At 46.4% G+C, this 24,438-nt stretch overlaps 1 protein-coding gene across 1 annotated transcript in view; it reads left to right on the forward strand.

The window, feature by feature from the left end:
• Positions 1-24,438, forward strand: part of TIAM2 (T cell lymphoma invasion and metastasis 2) — a 486,712-nt gene that overhangs the window by 359,409 nt on the left and 102,865 nt on the right. The window contains exon 17 of the mRNA XM_029596699.1: positions 21,713-21,892. Within this exon, the coding sequence (XP_029452559.1) occupies positions 21,713-21,892 (180 nt within the window). The remainder of the gene's footprint in view (positions 1-21,712; positions 21,893-24,438) is intronic.

Genomic DNA, 24,438 nt, shown 5'->3' on the forward strand with positions numbered 1-24,438 from the left:
CACTCTTGGCAGAATTCCTCAAACAGGCGCCAAATCCAAACATAGGCTAGGGAAGTGGACATCTTTCGCTCCTTTAACATAGTTGTTGAGACTACTGGGGAATAGCCTTTTCCACATAGGTGCACCCTTTCAAGGGCCATTCCATAAGTGAGAATCAAGATGGTCTTCCATCAGTACTTGTCCCTACTGGAGGAGCCCATGTGTCCTGGGTGGGGCAGGAGAATAACCTTATTAGTTCTGCATACCAAGGTCATCTCAGCCAATCTGGCGCTAACCGTATCCTTAATGTAGGGTTATCCTGTATCCCTGCCTGTCAGTGGCCAGGGGCAGAAGATGTAGAGTACGCAGTCTTCTGGCCAAGGCTGGATGAAAGCATTTATTCCACTGAACCCCGACTCCTTCCACCTGCTGAAGAACCTGTTTGCATTAATTGCCAGTTGTGGGTTATATGGAAAGCTTTTTGCAGCTTTATGAGAATGCCAAAGAATTAATTACACAATTTCATCTTGCCTGGCTCCATAGCACTTCCAGCTTTACTCGTCCAGGGAGCAGAAATTGGGCTTTGCATGGAAGTGGTCCCCTGCATGGCACTATGTTGTGCTGCCGTTGAAGCCTTTCAAAGTGGATGTCCCAGACTGCAGTGGTACACATCCCGGTCCTTGGAGATCCCCCAACCACTCTAGATTTTGGGATATCTACAATGAGTATGCATGAAATATATTTGCATACGATGGAGGCAGGACATGTAAATATATGTGAATCGCGTTCTTTGTGAATATCTTGCAAACCAGACTGCGGCACGGTAGAAAGCAGTGCTGTACGTATGAGTTGAAGAGTTTAAAAAATTAGTATGGATAGTTCTTTGTGTATAGTGTTGTAGAAAACTGTTAAACTAAATGGGCCAGCCCCGTGGCTCGGGTGACAGCATGAGGTGCCGTGGGTCTCAGTCTCCTGTCCGGTGCGGGGCCAGCATGGAAGCAAGGAAGAGGCGTAACGCTACCGTACCTCTGGCCGAAGAAGGGTTGCTGAGACGTGCATCTTGGATAGCCTGCCGCTATCTGGTGTGGAATTCCAAAAGAGGGGAAAACCGAAAATAAACAAGAATTCCTAAATGATTAGATCAGCCAGGCATAAAATGAGTAAGCTACCAGGTATTTGGATGGTTATAGTAAATTAGTGTCGTATGTTTCTCCTCACGCATTCAAATACAGGATTCTAGAGCAACGCATAACAACTACGGCGATGCATTGCACTGAGTCATCTGGTTAGATTTTTGGAAAATAATTAATAACATTTCTAATATTAGAAAAATAAATGTCCTCAATGTAAAGGTCCTTCTAAAACAAGGGATGGGCTGAGAAGAAAGGTAAGAAAGCATTATTTCCCAGACAAGGTGTGGAATAGCCTCCCAAAAATGGGACATTGGTATTAGACTTTTTAAAAATCATCAGACCAGCACAGAGGATCCCCAGTCAATTAAAGATAGAAAGAGAAACATAGAAATGATGGTAGAAAAGGACCAATGGGCCATCCAGCCTACCCCGCAAGCTTCCCAGGGTAGTATGTGCCGCACTGGCAGGTTACCCTCAAAAGAGCTGTATGTGATGGGGGGTGAAGGGTTGATGTGCACAGAGCAAGAGAGAGACCTAGGGGTGATAGTATCTAGTGATCTGAAGACGGTGAAGCAGTGTGACACGGCGATAGCTAAAGCCAGAAGAATGCTGGGCTGCATTGAGAGAGGAATATCGAGTAAGAAAAGGGAAGTGATTATCCCCTTGGTGAGGCCTCACCTGGAGTACTGTGTTCAGTTCTGGAGACCGTATCTCCGAAGGGACAGAGACAAGATGGAGGCGGTCCAGAGAAGGGCGACCAGAAAGGTGGAGGGTCTTTATCAAATGACTTATGAGGAGATATTGAAGAACCTGAATATGGATATTCTGGAGGAGAGGAGGAGCAGGGGTGATATGATACAGACTTTCAGATACCTAAAATGTTTTAATGATGCACAATCAACAACAAACCTTCTCCACTGGAAACAATTTAGTAGAACCAGGGGTCATGAAATGAAACTCCAGGGAGGAAGACTCAGAACCAATGTCAGGAAGTATTTCTTCACAGTGAGGGTGGTGGATGCCTGGAACGCCCTTCCGGAGGAAGTGGTGAAGGCCAAAACTGTGGAAGAATTCAAAGGGGTATGGGATAAACACTGTGGATCCATAAAGAGTAGAGGATGGGAATGAAGAAGAAAAAAGTGTATGGGAATAATTTGCTGGTGTCCAGTAAGCTTTCATACTGTTCATACACCTCCAGTATTGCTCTCTGCTTTAACGGCAGGGGGAGGGGAAGAAAAAAACAGGAATTGGACTCAGAGAGCAACCAACAAGGACACTGAATTTTATGGTCTGGGAAAACAAACAAGAATGAGGGTAACTTACTGATGCGACTGTTACTACCCTTAACCGATAAGCCTGATTCTTTGATGCTCCCACAAGCTTGCTGGGCGGCCTGGATGGAGCGTTCTGCCCTTTTCATGTTTCTAGGTCAGGGCTGCTTCGCGGGCTTTGTTTATGGACTTGGCCGTAGAAGCAGTCCTTGTGTTTTCTCCTTAATGTCCGAGCATCAGTCCCCCAGGCTATGAAAACATCATGGGTTGTGTTGGCCGTCTCTGAATCCACATTTCTCTTTCCCACCCCTCCTTGGAAGCAGAGAGCGATGTTGCGCTTCCATCCCATGCATCAAGGCTGATTGGTTAAGGGTGGTAAGCTCATGGCTTCTGAGAAGGGTACAACTAGCCGCTGCTCTGTGCCGGTTACTCCCGCTCTCATCAGGGCTGCAGTCTGCCAATTGCTTGCTCTCTACATCCAATTCCCCTTCTCCCTGCCGTTGAAGCAGAAAGCAGTGCTGGAGTTGCATCAGCAGCATCGAGGCTTAGTGGTAAGGGCGGTAACCGCCACACCAGCAACTTACCCCGTCATGTTCTTTAGGACCTGGCCAGAGAAGCCGTCCTGTGCGTCTTCCCTTACATCCGCGTAACAGTTTCCCAGACCATGGAAGTCGGGGCCCTCGCTTCTCGTCTGAATCCATTTCCTCGTATCCCCCTGCTGTCTAAGCGGGGAGCATTAAAAGCATCAAAGCATATTGGTTAAGAAAGTGCACCCCAACCCTGTCCTGGGGGGGGCCCACCAGCCAGTCGGGTTTTCACGATTTCTGCAATGAATATGCATGAGAGAAAATTTGCATGCACTGCCTCCCTAACATGCAAATTTTCTCTCATGCATATTCATTGTGGATATTCTGGAAACCCGACTGGCTGGTGGGCCCCCCCATCCCAGGACAGGGTTGGGGAGCACTGGGTTAAGGGTAGTAATGTCCATGCCTTCTGCATGGACGTGAGGGTTCAGATTGTGTAGGGCGGCGGTTTTGCAGCCACCATGAATAAAGGAGGAGGCTAAATTTAACACAGGCACCAAAAGCTTTCTGGTGCGAGTTCCTGGTGGTAGGGAAAATAGGCAGGCCTGCTGCTAGTTATCTGCAGTCAGATTCTGGGTTTCTGTGATTAAAACATATCAAGATAGGCTAAATATATGGGCTGGGGAGGAGGGAGAAAGCAGGTTTTCTCTTTGACCTGAGTATTTTACAGAGCTATTTTCATTCTTCTGAGTGACTAAAAATCTGAATATTTTTCTTTTCTCTGTGCTTGCAGTAACAGTTTAAACTCTGCTGTGGTTACTCTGCCCTACCTCAAAAAATGTAACTTTTAAGATGGTGGAGGTACATTTACCTATACGGTGAGACTTCTCTATCCACACAGTTAAAATGCTAATAAATGTTTAGTTTTCACCCTTGGGGAATCTTACGGCTGTGCTGGGGCACCATTTTGGGTTTTTTTCTCTGAGGAACGGAGGCAGATGTGGCACAATCTCCCCCTGAGGTAGAAATGGCAGCGCTGCCTCTTTTGCCATGGGGAACGATTTGAATTGTTTATTGAGCAGCCTGGGCAGGCAGGGGCTGCAATGCACAGTAACATTTTACAAATCAATGTTTGCATTTGGGAACCCTTGATTGGGTGCTGAATGTGTAGGGTGGATCTATCGGCCTCCAAGCCCATAAACCTCAGAGCAGCGGGGCTAGTTTACCAGTGAATGGCTCCTGAGAGTATTAGCATCTGACAAGTGGCCGAGCCAGTTTCTCTTCCACGTGTTTGCTGTGTCTATGGTTTGTTTTTTTTGTAGTTCCGGTGTCCTGTAAGTATTTCCCTTTCAGTTCTTTGTGCAAGAATCTTGCTTCCTAGTGAATGCTATAAATAAATCCTTATTTTGTCTCCTCTTCATTCCTGGTGAGAGATTCCTGGGGTTATGGCTCACATATCCCCCTCCTGTCTGTGGTTAGCCTGGGAGTGCATGACAAATCTCAGAAGCTTTCCTAGACTATTGTGCTAATGTATTATGGAGAGGGACTGCACAGTAATTTTCACTTTCATATAGCCTGCACTTTATTCAGTTACCCTTAAAGCTCTAGATAGCTGCTGAACATGTAATTACCTTCTGGGTGGGGAAAGGCTGTAATTAATTTTATACCTGCAAAGCTGTAAAAGAGCTGGAGACAAAAAAAAGTGGGATGAGGCAGAATAAGCTCTTGAAACGTGCCGTAAGCCTTTAACGTGCAGGTAATGAGGTGTGGAGTAGTGTGGTCCATACCCTGCCGCGGTTACAGCCCAGAGAGGCCTGGCCTTGACTCCTGTGCTTACCTGTAGATGCTAAGCTTTTTGGGACTGGATCATTATGTGGTGTTGTGTACAGAAATGCAATATAAATAGTACATGAGCTCTTCAGCAGTGCAGGAACCTGTAGCCTGAGATTGGCTGTACCATATGCCTCTCTCCTGAGGATCGCACGTCAGTGCCCTGGTGGGTGACCTTCCTCAGCTGAGGGGCCACGAAGCTGGAATCAGTGGCTGGGTGGGTGTGGGAGTACCCGGGGATTAATGTGAATACTGCAGCTCTAGCAGCTGGGATGACGCTCTTTTTTTTTTGTTTTGTTTTGATGCAGCTTACAAACAGTTTTCAGGGGTAGAATTTAAGTTGCTTTCATTGCCAGTTTACCTCTGGTCTTTCCTGTAATAACAAGTAATAAGATTTTATTCTGAGGCACTGAGAGATTGTCTTTGTGTTTCTGCTTTTACGTATCTTGCAGCTCTTACCTCCGCGCTGCATTTATTCGCTTCTGCCTCTCTCTTGTTGAATCAAGGACAGGATTGTTTGTTGCTTTTCTTTTTGATTCTGTGGCCCCCTCATTCATTGGAGACGAGACCACGAGCAGGCACTGTATAGAGGCAGAGGTGTGTGCGTGGCCTTGGTAGATAAATCAAACGGCTTAACACAAGGATCTTGCTGAATTAAAATTGTATTCAGGTGCTCTTCATTTTCTTTCCTGCCGTGCCCATGGGCTTCTTTACCCCTGTTTAAAGGTACAATTTCGGAGGAGTAGCATATAATGGTTAAAGCAATAGGCTGAGAAGCAGGGACACCTGAGTTTAAATCTCACAGGTCACGTTATCTCCTGTTGCTACAGGTGCCTACTTAAATTGTAAGCTCTGCTGGAAAGGGACTTACTGTACCTGAATAGTATTGCTGTAAGCTGCCTTCTTTAGAAAGCTGGGCTAAAAACACATAAAATGAGTTTAAAGTTAGTGTAAGGCATGAGCTTAATGCTGCCTTTAAACATAATAAAGAGACTTCCTTTCTGTCTGCCTGTGGGGAGGTCATGATCCACGGCGTGACCTCTGCCTGTAGGTCCCCAGGGACTGCCCCTCCTGGTTTCTGTATGGGAGCTAGAGAGGCAGGATGGACTTGCCTGTGTTGGGATTGCTTGCCTTACCATTGGATCTAATACCTCTTTGAACTCAACCCCCCATGATCCACGGCGGGACCCCTGCCTGTAGGTCCCCAGGGACTGCCCCTCCTGGTTTCTGTATGGGAGCTAGAGAGGCAGGATGGACTTGCCTGTGTTGGGATTGCTTGCCTTACCATTGGATCTAATACCTCTTTGAACTCAACCCCCCATGATCCACGGTGGGACCCCTGCCTGTAGGTCCCCAGGGACTGCCCCTCCTGGTTTCTGTATGGGAACTAGAGAGGTAGGATGGACTTGCCTGTGTTGGGATTGCTTGCCTTACCATTGGATCTAATACCTCTTTGAACTCAACCCCCCATGATCCACGGCGGGACCCCTGCCTGTAGGTCCCCAGGGACTGCCCCTCCTGGTTTCTGTATGGGAACTAGAGAGGCAGGATGGACTTGCCTGTGTTGGGATTGCTTGCCTTACCATTGGATCTAATACCTCTTTGAACTCAACCCCCCATGATCCACGGTGGGACCCCTGCCTGTAGGTCCCCAGGGACTGCCCCTCCTGGTTTCTGTATGGGAACTAGAGAGGCAGGATGGACTTGCCTGTGTTGGGATTGCTTGCCTTACCATTGGATCTAATACCTCTTTGAACTCAACCCCCCATGATCCACGGCGTGACCTCTGCCTGTAGGTCCCCAGGGACTGCCCCTCCTGGTTTCTGTATGGGAACTAGAGAGGCAGGATGGACTTGCCTGTGTTGGGATTGCTTGCCTTACCATTGGATCTAATACCTCTTTGAACTCAACCCCCCATGATCCACGGTGGGACCCCTGCCTGTAGGTCCCCAGGGACTGCCCCTCCTGGTTTCTGTATGGGAACTAGAGAGGTAGGATGGACTTGCCTGTGTTGGGATTGCTTGCCTTACCATTGGATCTAATACCTCTTTGAACTCAACCCCCCATGATCCACGGCGTGACCTCTGCCTGTAGGTCCCCAGGGACTGCCCCTCCTGGTTTCTGTATGGGAACTAGAGAGGCAGGATGGACTTGCCTGTGTTGGGATTGCTTGCCTTACCATTGGATCTAATACCTCTTTGAACTCAACCCCCCATGATCCACGGCGTAACCTCTGCCTGTAGCTCCCCAGGGACTGCCCCTCCTGGTTTCTGTATGGGAGCTAGAGAGGCAGGATGGACTTGCCTGTGTTGGGATTGTTTGCCTTACCATTGGATCTAATACCTCTTTGAACTCAACCCCCCATGATCCACGGCGTGACCCCTGCCTGTAGGTCCCCAGGGACTGCCCCTCCTGGTTTCTGTATGGGAACTAGAGAGGCAGGATGGACTTGCCTGTGTTGGGATTGCTTGCCTTACCATTGGATCTAATACCTCTTTGAACTCAACCCCCCATGATCCACGGTGGGACCCCTGCCTGTAGGTCCCCAGGGACTGCCCCTCCTGGTTTCTGTATGGGAGCTAGAGAGGCAGGATGGACTTGCCTGTGTTGGGATTGCTTGCCTTACCATTGGATCTAATACCTCTTTGAACTCAACCCCCCATGATCCACGGTGGGACCCCTGCCTGTAGCTCCCCAGGGACTGCCCCTCCTGGTTTCTGTATGGGAGCTAGAGAGGTAGGATGGACTTGCCTGTGTTGGATTTGCTTGCCTTACCATTGGATCTAATACCTCTTTGAACTCAACCCCCCATGATCCACGGTGGGACCCCTGCCTGTAGCTCCCCAGGGACTGCCCCTCCTGGTTTCTGTATGGGAACTAGAGAGGCAGGATGGACTTGCCTGTGTTGGGATTGCTTGCCTTACCATTGGATCTAATACCTCTTTGAACTCAACCCCCCATGATCCATGGCGGGACCCCTGCCTGTAGCTCCCCAGGGACTGCCCCTCCTGGTTTCTGTATGGGAACTAGAGAGGCAGGATGGACTTGCCTGTGTTGGGATTGCTTGCCTTACCATTGGATCTAATACCTCTTTGAACTCAACCCCCCATGATCCACGGTGGGACCCCTGCCTGTAGGTCCCCAGGGACTGCCCCTCCTGGTTTCTGTATGGGAACTAGAGAGGTAGGATGGACTTGCCTGTGTTGGGATTGCTTGCCTTACCATTGGATCTAATACCTCTTTGAACTCAACCCCCCATGATCCACAGCGGGACCCCTGCCTGTAGCTCCCCAGGGACTGCCCCTCCTGGTTTCTGTATGGGAGCTAGAGAGGCAGGATGGACTTGCCTGTGTTGGGATTGCTTGCCTTACCATTGGATCTAATACCTCTTTGAACTCAACCCCCCATGATCCACGGTGGGACCCCTGCCTGTAGCTCCCCAGGGACTGCCCCTCCTGGTTTCTGTATGGGAGCTAGAGAGGTAGGATGGACTTGCCTGTGTTGGGATTGCTTGCCTTACCATTGGATCTAATACCTCTTTGAACTCAACCCCCCATGATCCACAGCGGGACCCCTGCCTGTAGGTCCCCAGGGACTGCCCCTCCTGGTTTCTGTATGGGAACTAGAGAGGCAGGATGGACTTGCCTGTGTTGGGATTGTTTGCCTTACCATTGGATCTAATACCTCTTTGAACTCAACCCCCCATGATCCACGGCGTGACCCCTGCCTGTAGGTCCCCAGGGACTGCCCCTCCTGGTTTCTGTATGGGAACTAGAGAGGCAGGATGGACTTGCCTGTGTTGGGATTGCTTGCCTTACCATTGGATCTAATACCTCTTTGAACTCAACCCCCCATGATCCACGGTGGGACCCCTGCCTGTAGGTCCCCAGGGACTGCCCCTCCTGGTTTCTGTATGGGAGCTAGAGAGGCAGGATGGACTTGCCTGTGTTGGGATTGCTTGCCTTACCATTGGATCTAATACCTCTTTGAACTCAACCCCCCATGATCCATGGTGGGACCCCTGCCTGTAGGTCCCCAGGGACTGCCCCTCCTGGTTTCTGTATGGGAACTAGAGAGGCAGGATGGACTTGCCTGTGTTGGGATTGCTTGCCTTACCATTGGATCTAATACCTCGTTGAACTCAACCCCACATCACGTGAGTGTAAAACAATTGTGAGAACAGAAGAAGTAAAGAAACGATGTGAGGGAGTTAGAATCAGAAGAAAAAGCCAGCATGTTTTAGGAGATTGCAGGAGTTTCTCAAAAGATGACTTCTGATGTGCGGTTAAAAAGGGGATAACGTAACCCAGGCAGAGGGAATCCCAGACCTTGAGTGGCTTGGGTTTTTTTTAGCTGGTGTGTCTTTGCTGTTATGTGTGTGGGACCTTTACTACATTGGTAATGAAACACTAATTATCTGTGACCCTGCAGTCGGCACGTAGTGCCTTGTGTGGCAGATCCTGCTTCATTCGTGTTTCATCTTAGTGCATCTCACCAGGGATACTGACCCTTTGTGTCCTCGTCTTACCACGTCCTCGCAGTGAACCTGTAACATCCCCAGTGGCCTCCCGTACGGGTCCCATCCCAGAATTGTCTGCTTACGACTAGATACTTGGCAAATGGCATCGTAACGTGTCCAGTGTAGTAGAAAGAGAAGCCCACATACAAGCTGCCATTTTGAAAGCTCTCTTTGTAATTGAAAGTAAAGGCGTTTCCTGTGTTTGAGACTCTTCCACTTAAGATGGCTGGTTTTCAGCACCAGAACCACAAGCCACGATTCTGCCACGCACGAGGGGCCTGGTGATAAGGACAGTGGGTTGAGAAGCCAGAGGTCAGATCCCACTGATACCCCTTAACTCTCCCTTTCCTTAGGTACCAACTAACCGGGTCATTCATCAACCCGCGATGTGCCGGTATCACAGTGGTGCGATGCAAGTTAGGGGAAGGGGAGGAGTCTGGGCGGGGTTTGGGCGGAGTTATGTCCCGGCAGCACTGCGGGTAATCCATGTTTTCTACATTATCGCCGGCAGCACCGCGGGAAGTAATACCCCTTTTCCCGTGGCGCTATGGGTGCGAAACTGTCTAGAGAATTCTTCCTTATACTCGCCTTCCTCCCCATGGCACAGCTTCTTTTAATAAGATTTTTTCCTTAAGATTAGCTATCTAGCTAGCTATATACCAATTTATGTATTTTATTTTTAAATCTAATTTTAATTTTGTTTATTTTTATTCCTTTGTAAACCGTTTTGACAATTTATTTTTAAAAATGGTATATAAATACTTTTAAATAAATAAACACCGCCGTGATGCGGCCGGCTGCGCAACTTCACTCCCTGCCCCTTTCACGCAGCTCATCAGTCTGCTATTAATCTAGGCCCGTGATTGTAAGCTCTCTGGGGAAGGGACCCTATTGTACCTGAAACGTAACTTGCCTTAAGTTCTGGTTTGGAAAGGCGACTAATTAAATACATTTAGCTAAAGAAAGTTGCATCTCCTCTATCTACTTGATTGAGCAATATACTGCTCCACTTCAGCCTCTGCCTGCCTTCCTCCTGTGCGTGTGTTTCCTGAATCCCATTCATTTTGCTCTGAGTGAATCATTCTGCTCTCTTCATTTTCTTCTGCCGTCACAGTGATTTCTTGCTGTTTTTCATGCTCCTTTTTCTGTCCACAGATCTGTGTATCTGTTAGCTCCCCTACTCCTAACCAGGCTTTCTTAACACATTCATTCATTTTCTGAAAGTCAGCCCTTCGGAAATCTAGATCCTTGGTTCTAGTGTAGTTTGGTTCCTATCCACTGAGCTTTAAACACTGACCGTTGACCCCTGGTTGTCCAGTCCCATAACCTCAGTGATACTGTGTCTTGTCAGAACTAAAAGGAGTGCTCAAAGTAGATGTTTAAACTTTAGATTTTAAAAACTGTATAGATTTACTTATGTGTTTTGTGTTCAGTTTTTATTTTTCCTGGGAATTTCAGTGTGATAAGAAAAAAATCAGTGGAAAAATGACTTGAATGGACTTGCATGGAATGTTCTCTTGTGCATTAGAGCAGTCATTTTTCCACTGCATTTTTTATCACATTGAAATTCCCTGGAAAAATGAAAATGAAGGTCTCTACTTATGTGAGCTTTCCCATTTTAGCCTCTCACCAGCCATCTCCCACACACACACATCAGACTGCCTCTCTCTTTCCCTCTCCAGTCCCCATTCCAACTAGTCTCTCCCACGTCACACCATGCAGTCACCCTAGTTACCTCCTCTCTCACCAGTCACCCTGCTGCACACAACAGGCTGCCTTTCTCTCACCAGTCACCACCCCAACCAGTCTCTCTCTCCCACTGTCACTTTATACAGTCACCCCAGTCACTTCTGCCCCCACCCAAATGACAGTAACTTAGTGACGGTATAGACAAGATTTTAATTAAATAAATACACAGATGCATACCAGGGGAATTAAAAGTACGTATATCCCAAAATGCCAGGGCCCCTTTCCTAAAATCCAAAGGGACTGGCAAATTGAAAATATGCATTTGCATTACGTGCTTCTGCTGACTAGAACTTGATTTTATTATTATATCACTTGTTACCGGGTGCTGGCCATCCCCCCAACAAACACCAACTTGCAACCTTGGCAATACAAACAAGTAACTAAGGAGACAGCCAGTGGGAATGCAGAACCAGACCTCTAGCTAACAAACTGCTTCCCCTGTTGATACCCCGAACCATTTTAAAAACCAAATCAAACAGATAATGACCCAAAAGGAAAACATGAAAAAAACAAAGCACATACCTAGTGATTTTTATTTTTTTTTAATGTAGAAGTTCTACTGTGTATATGTCTGATCACTGGAGGCACTATCTATGTAACTTTCATATGTGGATTGAAATACAGACTTACTGTCTTGCCACCCTGACTTTATTATTATTAATCCTGCCTCATGTAAATTGCTTATTTTATAGTAGAGGAAATGTTACAAGCCACCCACGAGATGCGTCGTTGCAACCCAAGGGAAGCTGTCTTGCAGCTGGACGGTACATAACTGGACATTGCCATCCCATAAATGTGGGTCATTTCTCTCCTTTGCTTTTAGCCATAGAGTGGGAGATTGTTCTGTTCGGGTCTGGATCTGTTGCACTTGACTATAGTATATTAGCAGCACTTGTGGAACTGCTTTTGAAAGACGAAGCAGCATGGGGTAGCTGCTAACCATTCTTTCTGTGGTGATTTTGTAAACTTGCTTTCCTAAGATGTCCTCACAATCCTGGGAACCTTCTTAAAGGTGCAGTAGGCTGCATGTTAGCAGACTGAAGGCGATTTATATCTGCTGTTGCTGCCAGTGGTCCATTAGGGCAGTAGTTGGTTTAGGTGTGTAGGTAATTTGAGGACCTGAACGTTTTCCAGATCTCTGCTGCTGATATATAATTACATCAGTGATTTTGGGTTTTTGGCTTTAGGTATATGGCTTACATTTTTATAGTAATGTGCATTTAAGAACAAGTTGTTTGTGGTGATTTTTTTCCCGGATAATATTAAAGAATACATTGTCGCAATGGGCGTGGCCGTATTGCTAATAAGTTAGCCAGTAGCTGAGAGGAAGAACGAATATTAGTTTTTTAGGTGTCATGTGGATCACCATTAGCCCTGCTAATCACAACGGGATTCTAGTCTGGTTTAGGAAGGGGCAGCAACTTTTGGTCATGTGACCTGACAAAAGGTTTTCTTTTTCCCAGGGGTAATACCGTCATTGCTCCCAGTTAGTTGAGGAAACACACAAGTGGGGGAGAGCTCTGGATTTTGGTCAGTGCCTGAGTAGCATTCAAAATCCTATCCATGGGCCATGCGAGCTGTGGCAGTATTGCTCGAACACGTGGGGCTGCTGGCTTACCGAGGTAACTGCTGCAAACTCCAGCTCCTGCCACGGAGTCCCACCCGCCACGCTACCTGCCACGCTACCTGCCACGCGCTGCACAGCTGTGTTTAGTGGGGGTCTGGGACGTGAGCCGGGACTCCCTGTCACTAATATTGCGTTGTAGTTGGGATACTCGGTGCCTTTAGGTGAGGTTTTGTATTCTTCATTTCTCCTTGTCGGATAACACCACCTGCTTGGGAATGGGGAATATTTTTGCTAGGAGCATGCCCAGAACTTCAGAGGGTTCGGCACGACTGAGGCGACTAAAACTTCCTACAGGATCTCAAGCAAGAGGAGTCAGTATTTTGATATCTCCCCCCCCCAGGATTTCAAATGCTGTGGGGAGAGCTTTGGATCCTCTCGGCATCTATGAGGAGGAGAAAGGCGTTTTGGGACTTTCTAGAATCTAAGGGGTCTGAAAGGACGAGTGCTGAGTACTTTTGGACGGCTCCTCGGCTCCTCATCTTGAGTACTTTTACTATTGAAAGAGTCTCCCCTTTGCCTTCAGCATTCTCCTCCCAGCTCTTGCCTCCCTCGGTTACAGTTCTGAGAGCTACAAGAAAGCGTTTCCAGTGCTGCCTCCCCGCTTCCAGCCTCGATCACTGGAGGCCGCAGTAACTCCTCAGCCCAGTCCTGCAGCAGCTGCTGTTACTTACCAGCCCTGCAGAGGGCGCTGGCTGTACTGCTGCTTCCTACCCCCCGGGAGCTGGTGCTTGACCCTTCAGCAGCATCGGCCAGAGAGGCAAACGGTCCCCAGCCCCTGGTCTTCCTGGTAGGGCTCTCTCCCCTCTGTTACTCTCTCTCTCATTACCTTCTACCCCAGGGGCAGGGAGGTGAAGCCTGACTGCCTTCCTGCCAGCCTGGAAATACAACTAAAATCGCAAAAAAAGTGCTCGTTTTCCTAATGCATGCGCAGCCACGTCCCCTGTGCGCCCGATGCAGCATATAAACGAGAGAAAGTGGGGAAGTGTGAAAAAAGGGTGCACGAAGTAAGAATTCTGCGTTTTCTGGCGCTGGAGTTCATTGCATCGGACACCGACAGTGGCAGTGGGCGCTCAGTACGAGCGTCGGTTTTAATCGCGCTTCTTTCTGGTTATTTTGCCGAGGTGCTGATTTCAAAGCTGAATTTATTGTATCAGGCGCTCATTGCTACGGGTTTCTAAATTGTGCAGTCATAAGAAAAGTGCACGTCTCTTTCATCAAATCAATATATCAAATACATATAATATTACAAATATATACATAAATACATACAATATATACAATATATAATACAATATATACAATATACAATATATATATAATACAATATATACAATATATAATACAGTATATACAATATATACCTAAATACATACAATATATCAAATACATCAAATCAATATCAGTTTAGTTATGTATCTAAATGATTAATTATACATGCTCTCCCACTGCAAGTCCAATTTGTAAGTCTTACTCTCTTATACCTATCCTCACACTTCTGACATATGCTGAATTGTTACTAGTTGTCTATACACGTTTCAATATGTTGTTATGAATGCGTTTTATGTATGATGTTGGTTACATTGTAAACCGGAGTGAAGGCAGCCTGCTATACTTCGGTATATAAAAGAATCTAAATAAATAAAAATATATATATATAATTTTTTTTTCTCCAGTGCAAGGACAAATCTCCTCACAACACAGAGGACCGTAATTTTTTTTTTTTAAATGTTTCTTATGAGCCCTTGACTCAGAATTAGCTTTACTCCACCTCCGGAGCTGGAGTTAATTTCCCTGCATTAAAAACTGTGCATTGAGCGCCCAGCCTTTGGGTGTGCTTTGCTGCATCGGGCGCTAATAGCTAATGCCTTCATCCACATGGAATTTACATGCGTTAGGCGCTGTTGGGCGTGCGTTTTGGTTGCGCTAATCTCCTTACTGCATTGGACGCTGTTCTTGCGCGCTAGGCTGGACGCACCTTATTGCATCGGCCTGTCACTGTTTGGGTGTCTCGCCATTAGGTAAGTCATTTCTGGCCTCCATGTGCTGTGGTTTGTGTTTTGATTCCGAGAGAAGAGAATTCATGGTAAATAATTTGCAATTGCTATTGTAGGTAAAGGATGGGATTGTTTTATATTATCCTTTGTTTGTCACATTTTATGGTATGGAATTGTGTTGCTGTATTTTATGGTTGTTGTTAATGGACACGACCTTGGTTTGTAAATATAGTTAGTATGATAGCCTTGCCCTCAAACACTGCCATTCATTCATTCATTCACATGCTGGCACGCTTCCATTAAGTGCCAGCACGTTTCATATTCAGAGAAAAGAAACAGAAATGATGACATATTGTTCAGCGAAGAGAGAACATTGCCCATGACCTGCTACATAACACCTTCTCTGCAAAATATGATTGTACAATTGGAGATTGGAAAAAGATCCATCTACCTCCAGCATTTCTTACTCTAGGAAGATAGATATATGTGTGTGTATATATACGTCTGTACACTTGTATCAATAAAATAGAAATGCTGTTAAGTTATTTCATAGTCCTTCCCCCTTATCCTCGTGGTTATAAGAGTAGTTTGATATTGATCTTTCCTTGAAGGAAATGGAAGGGTAACATGGATAAATGTGCTAAAAGCGTAAGATTTAACATCAGAGCGCGTGGCTGGGTGATGTCCACCGCTGTGCTCGGCTACACATGACGTAGTGAGAGAATTTCCATCCCAGGGTCGCGTGTGTATGTAAAGGGGACCAGGCGGGTGCAGGCTCCTTAATGTTCAGCCGTGCCAGAGTACTGGAGTGCTTCTGATAGGAGAGAGAGCGCGCTACGTTTTCTCGCCTCGGTTGGTGACCGAATGTGCCCGCGCGGTATCTGACCTTTGAAAGCAGCGCTCTTCCCGTTCAGCAAGCCAACACAACCTTCCACAGGTTTGCCAGGTTAACTCGCCCCGCTGTGGAGGGCTTTCCTTTACGTAGAATCTGTAGTTACAGCAACTTCAGATCTTTTTTCCTTCAGATTCACTGCATCAATCTGATGGATTTCCCCCCCAAAATTAGAAGAAAATCCTGAATTTTCATCTAATTCAGAACTAGATTGAAATCCTCCAGCGTTGAGTTTGATCTTCCGTAAAACGACTCATTCTTACTCTAAGGTGTGTGTGCAGTGGGATGGGGTGCTAGGCTGGGGGCTTGCATTTTCTCTTAATGCTACAAGACATCGTATTTGTCATTTCATACAGGTTGCTTAAAGTAGCAGTACTAGGGGGTGCATAAAACTATCCGAGTTTGACTGGCGCGTTGGCTCGTGGGCAAGGACCATGCACTGCATCTTCTGCTCTCCGGGCCAGCTTGAGCTGGGGATACTGCAGGGGCAGAGGGGTTCATGGCCATTGCTTCAGGGTGACCCCTGGTGGCCAGACTGCAGGGTTCTGGATGGCGCCCTGGTGCTGTCACTGCGGTGACATTTTTTACGAGGTTTTGGTGCTTGAGTTCTTTGCTTTTGCCAGATTTTATTTCTTTTAAAGCTCCTCCAGCTTGGCCATCCTTACTTACCATTAAGAATCTTTAAAGATTGTGTTTTTGTATGGTAGAGGGGGAGACAACGGTTGTGCGTAGAACTCTCTACAGGTATAACATGGAAAGAGAAGGGAAAAGCTAGAGATCTTTATGAATAAGGCGAGGGGCCTTAACGAAAGATGCAGGTCTTTTAATCCAATCGCTGCACAAACCGTTCTTATATTTAGATGAATCTAGCTGTAGTACTGCTTTGTCACATCTAGTTTTATAGTGTGTGTGTGTGTACATAATATGTAAGAAGAGGCCGGCATGGGTTGCAATCCATAATTAACAAGGCTAAATGGCAGGTGATGCAAGCACTGTGTAAAATAAATAAAGCAATTTCCTCATGTAATGCTTTGTTACTGTGATGTTTTATGCATTTTAATTTGCCTGTATTGGGGCCTTTAATGCATATTTAATTTGTTAGATGAATTGCTGGAATTTTGTGCTACTGGTAAAAATGATACTGAACGGTAGGAAACAAAAATCTTTAGAAATTGGCTGCCAGACATCACTGTGAGCGTTGGAGGAAATAATTGATAAAGGCTGTAAAATGAAACAAACTGAAGACAAATGACACCCCAAAGCCAATGCCGGTAATGTTCATTATGCATTTATTAAAAGCCCAATAAAGGTCAGCTGTGGCGTGCTTCCAACTTCAAGCTTAATTGAAACCTAACATACAGGATGATTTTCTGTAAAGCCGGCTGTCATTGGCAGAGAGGAGCCTGATTTAGGCAGGTATCTTCCCCGTTCAGCAAGCCAACACAACCTTCCACAGGTTTGCCAGGTTAACTCGCCCAGCTGTGGAGGGGTTTCCTTTACGTAAAATCTGTAGTTATAGCAAAATGCAACTTCAGATTCACTGCATCAATCTGATGGATTCCCCCCCCCCCCCCAAATTAGAAGAAATCCTGAATTTTCGTCTAATTCTGAACTAGATTGAAATCCTTCTGCGTTGAGTTTGATCTTCTGTATGTTTGAACAATTTTTATTAGTTTTGTTCTTACATCAACAGTAAAGCAACTGTTGGGCAGGTGTGGTCCTGACCTAGTCGTAAAAGAACATAACCAAACCTTGAGTTCAACAGACCCAGCATCCTTGTGTACTATCCCTCTCCCCAATAGTCCATAAAATGAGACGAATCCATAGTAATAGTAAGCAAGTGGAAGATCTCCAGGGTTTCCAAACCGACCAAGAATCGAGTTTGATCTTCTGTAAAAGAACTCATTCTTACTCTAAGGTGTGTGTGCAGTGGGATGGGGCGCTAGGCTGGGGGCTTGCATTTTCTATTAGTACAACAACACATTGTATTTGCCTGCCAGATTAATTCCATGAGTCTCATCTGCTTCATGCACTTAGGCTTCTTATCTCTCCTTCAGCCTGAACATTTACATGATACTCTGCTGGGTAATGTAAGCTCATAGGGTCATCTTCTGCAGATCTAGTGGCTCTTCCCAGTCTCTCTATTACCTATCTTCTATCTTGGAATTAAAACAATACCAATTTCAGAATCGATAAGACTGATAAACCAGAACATTGTTGCTGCAGTCAGTTCAGTGTTGAACTCCTTCATTATTGAGGTCTATAACTGTTACTTATTCCTTGGGCATATCGCATTAATTCAGTGTCCGCCCTAAAAAATCATCATCTGGATCACAGTGGAAATCCACAAATTGTGCGGCTCATTCTTCCGAGCTTGAATTGTGACAGGATCCCAGGCACTCGCCAAACAGAATCCTCACTGAAGTAGTTTCTGAACGTTTCATGGCCACCAAGCTCTTTCATGAATTCCCTTTGGTATTGGCATTTCTTGTGCTCGATGATTGCTTGGTTTGAATAGGGTGGCAAAAACATAAGAACATGCCATACTGGGTCAGACCAAGGGTCCCTCAAGCTCAGCATCCTGTTTCCAACAGTGGCCAATCCAGGCCATAAGAACCGGGCAAGTACCCAAAAACTAAGTCTATTCCATGTTACTGTTGCTAGTAATAGCAGTGACCGTTTTCTAAGCCGGCTTAATTAATAGCAGGTAATGGACTTCTCCTCCAAGAACTTATCCAATCCTTTTTTAAACACAGCTATACTAACTGCACTAACCACATCCTCTGGCAACAAATTCCAGAGTTTAATTGTGCGTTGAGTGAAAAAGAACTTTCTCCGATTAGTTTTAAATGTGCCACATGCTAACTTCATGGAGTGCCCCCTAGTCCTTCTATTATCCGAAAGAGTAAATAACCGATTCACATCTACCCGTTCTAGACCTCTCATGATTTTAAACACCTCTATCATATCCCCCCTCAGCCGTCTCTTCTCCAAGCTGAAAAGTCCTAACCTCTTTAGTCTTTCCTCATAGGGGAGCTGTTCCATTCCCCTTATCATTTTGGTTGCCCTTCTCTGTACCTTCTCCATCGCAATTATATCTTTTTTGAGATGCGGCGACCAGAATTCAAGGTGCGGTCTCACCATGGAGCAATACAGAGGCATTATGACATTTTCTGTTTTATTAACTATTCCCTTCCTAATAATTCCTAACATTCTGTTTGCTTTTTTGACTGCCGCAGCACACTGAACTGACGATTTCAATGTGTTATCCACTATGACACCTAGATCTCTTTCTTGGGTTGTAGCACCTAATATGGAACCCAACATTGTGTAATTATAGCATGGGTTATTTTTCCCTATATGCATCACCTTGCACTTATCCACATTAAATTTCATCTGCCATTTGCATGCCCAATTTTCCAGTCTCAGAAGGTCTTCCTGCAATTTATCACAATCTGCTTGTGATTTAACTACTCTGAACAATTTTGTATCATATGCAAATTTGATTACCTCACTCATCGTATTTCTTACCAGATCATTTATAAATATATTGAAAAGTAAGGGTCCCAATACAGATCCCTGAGGCACTCCACTGTCCACTCCCTTCCACTGAGAAAATTGTCCATTTAATCCTACTCTCTGTTTCCTGTCTTTTAGCATTTGTGATCTAGCAACATTTTGGCAACCAGATGAGTAGTAACACAAGTGTGCAAGTTTGGGGGAGCTTGGCTTGCCTGGAATGTTCCTCGGCTTGGTATTCAGAGCAGTGAGTGGTGTGGGTGAGGAAGTAACATAGACCCAGACACCAGCATACCCTCCTTGTGATGTGGGCAGAACTACTCATGCAGCTCAGGCCCTTGTAATATTTTGGGATTAGCCATTCCCATTATAGACTCATGTATCTTGTCCCATAGATGGTCAGTTGTCCAGTTCTACGCTAGCCCCTATGATCTGAGCACCTCCATTTTGGGCTGCATGGATACTTCTGACTCTTCTCTGCAGAAAGCTGTTCTTTTGATAGCGTTCTCCAGATTTTGTGCCTGAGGGTCTTCCGGTCTCTTGTCTGCCAGGTTGATTGCTGTCATCACTGCCAGAAATGCTGGGAATAGGAAGCGCACTGCTTGTGAGCACTGAGCTGCACTGGGTTATGACATCTACACAGCGCTCAAATTCCAGATAACAGGAGATTTTCTGAATAATGTATCAGGACCCGGGGATTGCAGTATTGTCCAGATAATGGCTCTTGTATTAAAGCAAGGTAAATGGGTAGGCTTAGGTATGTACGTTGCACAATCGTTTTTAGATGGAGTAAGTGTACGTTGTTGGACTGGCAACTTGTTCTGCAACTAGAAAGTGTGCAGGTACCATTTTTTGGTTTGGTTTTTTTTTCTTCAGACTTGACTGGATTTGTGCAGGCAGATAAGCGGATAAGAGTGATACTTAGGAGCCCTACTAAAAACGTACTCTCTTCTTTAGCATGTCTGCGTAGGTCCACGGGTAGCGGAGAGGACGCGCTCTGCCCATGGTTGAAGGTTCGATGCTTTCTGGGGTGGCTTCTGGTCACAGCAATGGTTTTTTTCCGACCAGTATTGCCCTAGAAAAGTCCCTAGTGCCTGACGCTTAGATGCAGGTCAGAATTTGGGCTGCGCTCTCAGCTCCTCGCAGCAACAAGAGACAGCAGTGATGGTTCCCAAAACGTGTAGGAGATCCTTCCTAGAGCTTGCGCAGTCACGCGTGCCGCTTCATGGTCGCTGCAGCCAGAGCCCCCCGTTTTGGTAATAATGGGGCCCCGCGTTGTGCAGCACACACTGCATGTACAGCACCTCCTCCATCTTCCAGCCTCCGTCTTACCCCTGGGCTGAGGGTACTGAGCAGCGCATACGACTTGCAGTGAGGGTCGGGAGGGGAGCGGCAGTGAAGGAGCTGCAGCAGCCTGCTCCCCACCCCATACCAACCTCTCCCTCATCCTATACTTTATCTTTACAATTTCTTTTATTAATTTTCAACAATTTTGCAGTAAACCACATTGCTGCCATACAATAGACAATCTGGCACCAGTGTCCTGTATACATAATACAACAAAAGTTCCCTCCCCATCCCACCCTTCTTCCCCACTAAATATACCAAGAAATTAACATTTGTTTTCTCAAGGTCGTCATCTTATATCGTCATGGGATCACCTGGGTTGCCACCCTTCCTCTCTCTGGGGCCGATGCAATACAGATACGCTCAGCCGAGCGCCCTGTATAACCCGCACTAATCCACCCCCTATACAATAGGGGGATTAGTGCCTGTTTAACCTGCGTTGGACGCGGAGTGAATGCAATAGCGCTCATCACACGCAAATGATGCACAGGCGTAAAAAAAAAAAAAAAAAAAACCCTTGGCAGACCGCCAAGTTCTGAAGACAGATGCCGGTAAATGGCCATCGGCGGCCATCGTCATTACTGGCAGAAGGCCGGTAAATGGCCATCGGCGGCCATTGTCATTACTGGCAGACGGCCGGTAAATGGCCATCGGCGGCCATTGTCATTACTGGCAGACGGCCGGTAAATGGCCATCGGCGGCCATTGTCATTACTGGCAGACGGCCGGTTATGAAAACCAGGCCGAATTTACCAGCGTCAGTCTTCATAACTGGCAGCCGCGGCGGGGTCGCGTTAGCAAGGAGGCGCTAAGGTCACGCAAGTGACCCCCTAATTTGGGTAATGCATGGCGCCCCCCCTTGCGGGGGCATTGACTTTTCAGCGCCCGCTTTCCGCACTTTTTATTGCATTGACCCCCTTGTTTTAAAATTCGGAAGAGACCGGGTGGAGCTTTCGGCGCTTCTCTAGCTCTTCTTTCGGCCACACGGGTCCTCACCATGACCACATTGCCTGTTCATGGAAATTTGCTGCACCACCCAATATTTTTGTTAGTGGAGCCTGGGCCTGGGCACCACTGGTTTGCCGAGCACTGTTTGCCTGATGTAAGAGTATAACTTTGCTTTTTGGCATCCCCCACTCAGGGCACTGAAGTTAGAGGCCAGGTTATCATCAAGCTCACCACCACTTACCACATCAGATGTGAATGTGCTGCTTTTTGTTACTGGCGTTCTCGTTTATCCTCGGCGGAGAGTAACAGAGCATGCACACAAGATTTCTTTCACTCTTCGGCAAAGCAATGCGTGATTTTGATTGTTTTCTTTCGCAGAGCACTGACCAGGCCTCTGCATTGTGTGGCAGCCTACAGGACATACAGCCAAGTGGGATGGAGGGACAGAAGGACAGCCCAGGCCCACTCCGCAGGCCCCTGGCGCGACACCTGTCCGATGCAGACAGACTGAGGAAGGTCATTCAGGAGCTGCTGGACACCGAGAAATCTTACGTGAAGGTAACGCCAAAGAAATAGAAATGCTTTCAGAGATTGTTTTTTCCTGTTATTGCAAGTAGTGGATCTTGCGTATTTATTCTTTTTGTTCTCATCCTACTGTTTCAGAGGTCTGAAACCAACTTTTCTTTGTACTAGCCTCTTACGTTTTTCTGGAGGAAAAATAAACATTTTCCTATTTATATGTTCTAATCTTAGCACATTATTGGGAATTCTGTATTCAAGTAATTTTAATAAAGAGCTAGGTAATATTAACAATAAAACACTACAAAAATGCAGGGCTTATTCAGTGCACTGCTTGATTATAAGGCGCGCACCCAAATGCTAAACTGGAAGTGGCCCAGTAAACCTTGGACAGAAATGTAGATTTATTGTAGGTTGCACCAACACAGAAATCATTGAAAGATTTTTGAGGTGGAAAAAGCAAATCGGGGATACAAGCCACTGAAACGCCATCTCGCATTGCCTTATCTCAGTGTATCATGGACAGTTGAAAAGTCTGTCTCTTTCAATCACTCAGTTGAAAACTTCATGTTGAAATATTCCCAATTTTTTCTTGGTCAATAGCTGTATAATCAACAGGGATCTGTCCCCCAACACGGGATGTATTGCGCCATTCAGCTTTGTCAGGAGGGAGAACACTACAACAAATGAAAGGCAACTATTCATGACAAACAGGGCAAGCAGTATCTACAGTACAGCAAATTCTATAATAAAATATTACAGCAACATAGGACAATAAAGATGAGAATGATATAAACATACTGTAGTCGTGAGGTAATAAAGAATAACAGTCAATGCAGTGTACCGAGCGGGGGCCAAAAAGACAGTTTAAAATTGTTACCAAAAGTCATGTGACCTGAAGCAGCCAATGGAAAGGAAGAACAGGATCCATGGGTGGAGTAAGGAGGCCCCATGCTTATACAATTAGATAAAGGATGGCCAGACGGAGTAAGGGAATCCAATATGTAGATTCAACATTAATCCACCGGGAGCAATCACTCAGGGAAATCACCCCCACGAATCTCTCGTCAGACAACTTTGATTGCAAAATAGCGCAAATCAGGACTGGAATGACCATACTCAAGTCAGCGGCTTGCCAGCGGCCCCTCCGTTCTGGGCTGACGAATACAGCTGCAGTGTTCCGAAATTCTTGTTCTCAATATCCTGAGTGTCGTCTTACCCACATATAAAAGATTGCAGGGGCAGAGTAGGATGTAAACTAGGCCTGTTGGACAGCAGTCGGAGGCATCTTTCAAGACAGCTTTTACCATTGCTAGGATGTTGACGACATGAAAGTGAGCACTGGCATTGCCACAGCGGTGAGGATCCGGTTAGAATCGGGGGGAGGGGGTTCTGTGCATAAATCCGATGATATCAGTCCTAGTAAAAAGCAAACCAAGGGGATCTCATTTGGGTGGGGGGCAAAAGTGTAGACCAGTGTCGTCTGATATCACATATTTGACCAACACAGCTTGAAAAAGGAGGGATGCAGGTCGGTGTTTCAGAGCTAGAATGGGCCTGAGGTATTAATAAGAGGTCCCAAGTTACAGAAAGGACCCACTTAAGGGCATACGGGGGGATTTTAAATCCCAGAAGATACGCGTGTGGCCGAGCCGTGCGTGCGCTGAGCGCATTTTCAAAATGGCCCGGCCACACCTGTATCTCCCGGTACGCACGAAAGCGCCAGGCATTTAAAAAGAGGCTGGGCGGGGTCCGGTCGGGGCAGCGCCATTTTACACTGTCCCGGTGAAGTGTGCACCGGCAGCCAGAGGAGCAGGTAAGTTTTTAAACAAAAAAATATAGGGTGGGTTTTAGGGGTCAGGGTGGAGAGGGGTAAAAGGGAGGAAGGTTAGTTAGGGGAATAGGGAAGTTCCCTCTCAGCTGGGAGGGAGCTAGGCAAGGGCCCGATTGCGTCGCCACGCGTTTTTACAAAATAACCCCCCCTCGCGTGCGTGAGTCGGAACCTGAGCACACGTGCACGCGCAGATATAAAATCGGGCGCGCGGGTATTGGATTTTATAACATGCGCGCGTCCATGTGAGCGTGCCGGGAACTGCCTAAAATGTACCCCATGTGTGATAGCTCTGTCCGGTTACCGCATGCAGGAAAGCATTCCACCTCGATGCAGGACCAATAGAAAGTCAGACGGAGGGGAGCAGAGCCCTGGTGTATTATTATATATATATATATATATATATATATATTATGATGGGGACTAGCTCGCTCGAGTTCGGTGCTGCAGTCAGCGGGCTGGTGATAAACGGTTGTGACACAAGCACCGTACAACGTGGAAATAAGGAAGGCCACCTGAGAACGTGGTAAACAATATAGATCATATTGGCAACGTCCTTCCTGGGTGTAATGTGAAAAATGTGGGGTTTCTGCCAGATCTAATTCAACTCCTAGAGCTCTGCACTAAACCTTTCTGTAAATGTTAATGAGAGAAAAGTGTCTGTGTGCACAATAATGGTGTGCGTTATATTTAAAAATCTGGGTTCAAGTGCACTGCAGAGTGTTTCCCATGGCTCGTACATCTGGCCCTCAGT

This window comes from Rhinatrema bivittatum, chromosome 3, assembly GCF_901001135.1.
Source record: "Rhinatrema bivittatum chromosome 3, aRhiBiv1.1, whole genome shotgun sequence".
In the NCBI taxonomy this organism is placed as follows: Eukaryota; Metazoa; Chordata; class Amphibia; order Gymnophiona; family Rhinatrematidae; genus Rhinatrema; species Rhinatrema bivittatum.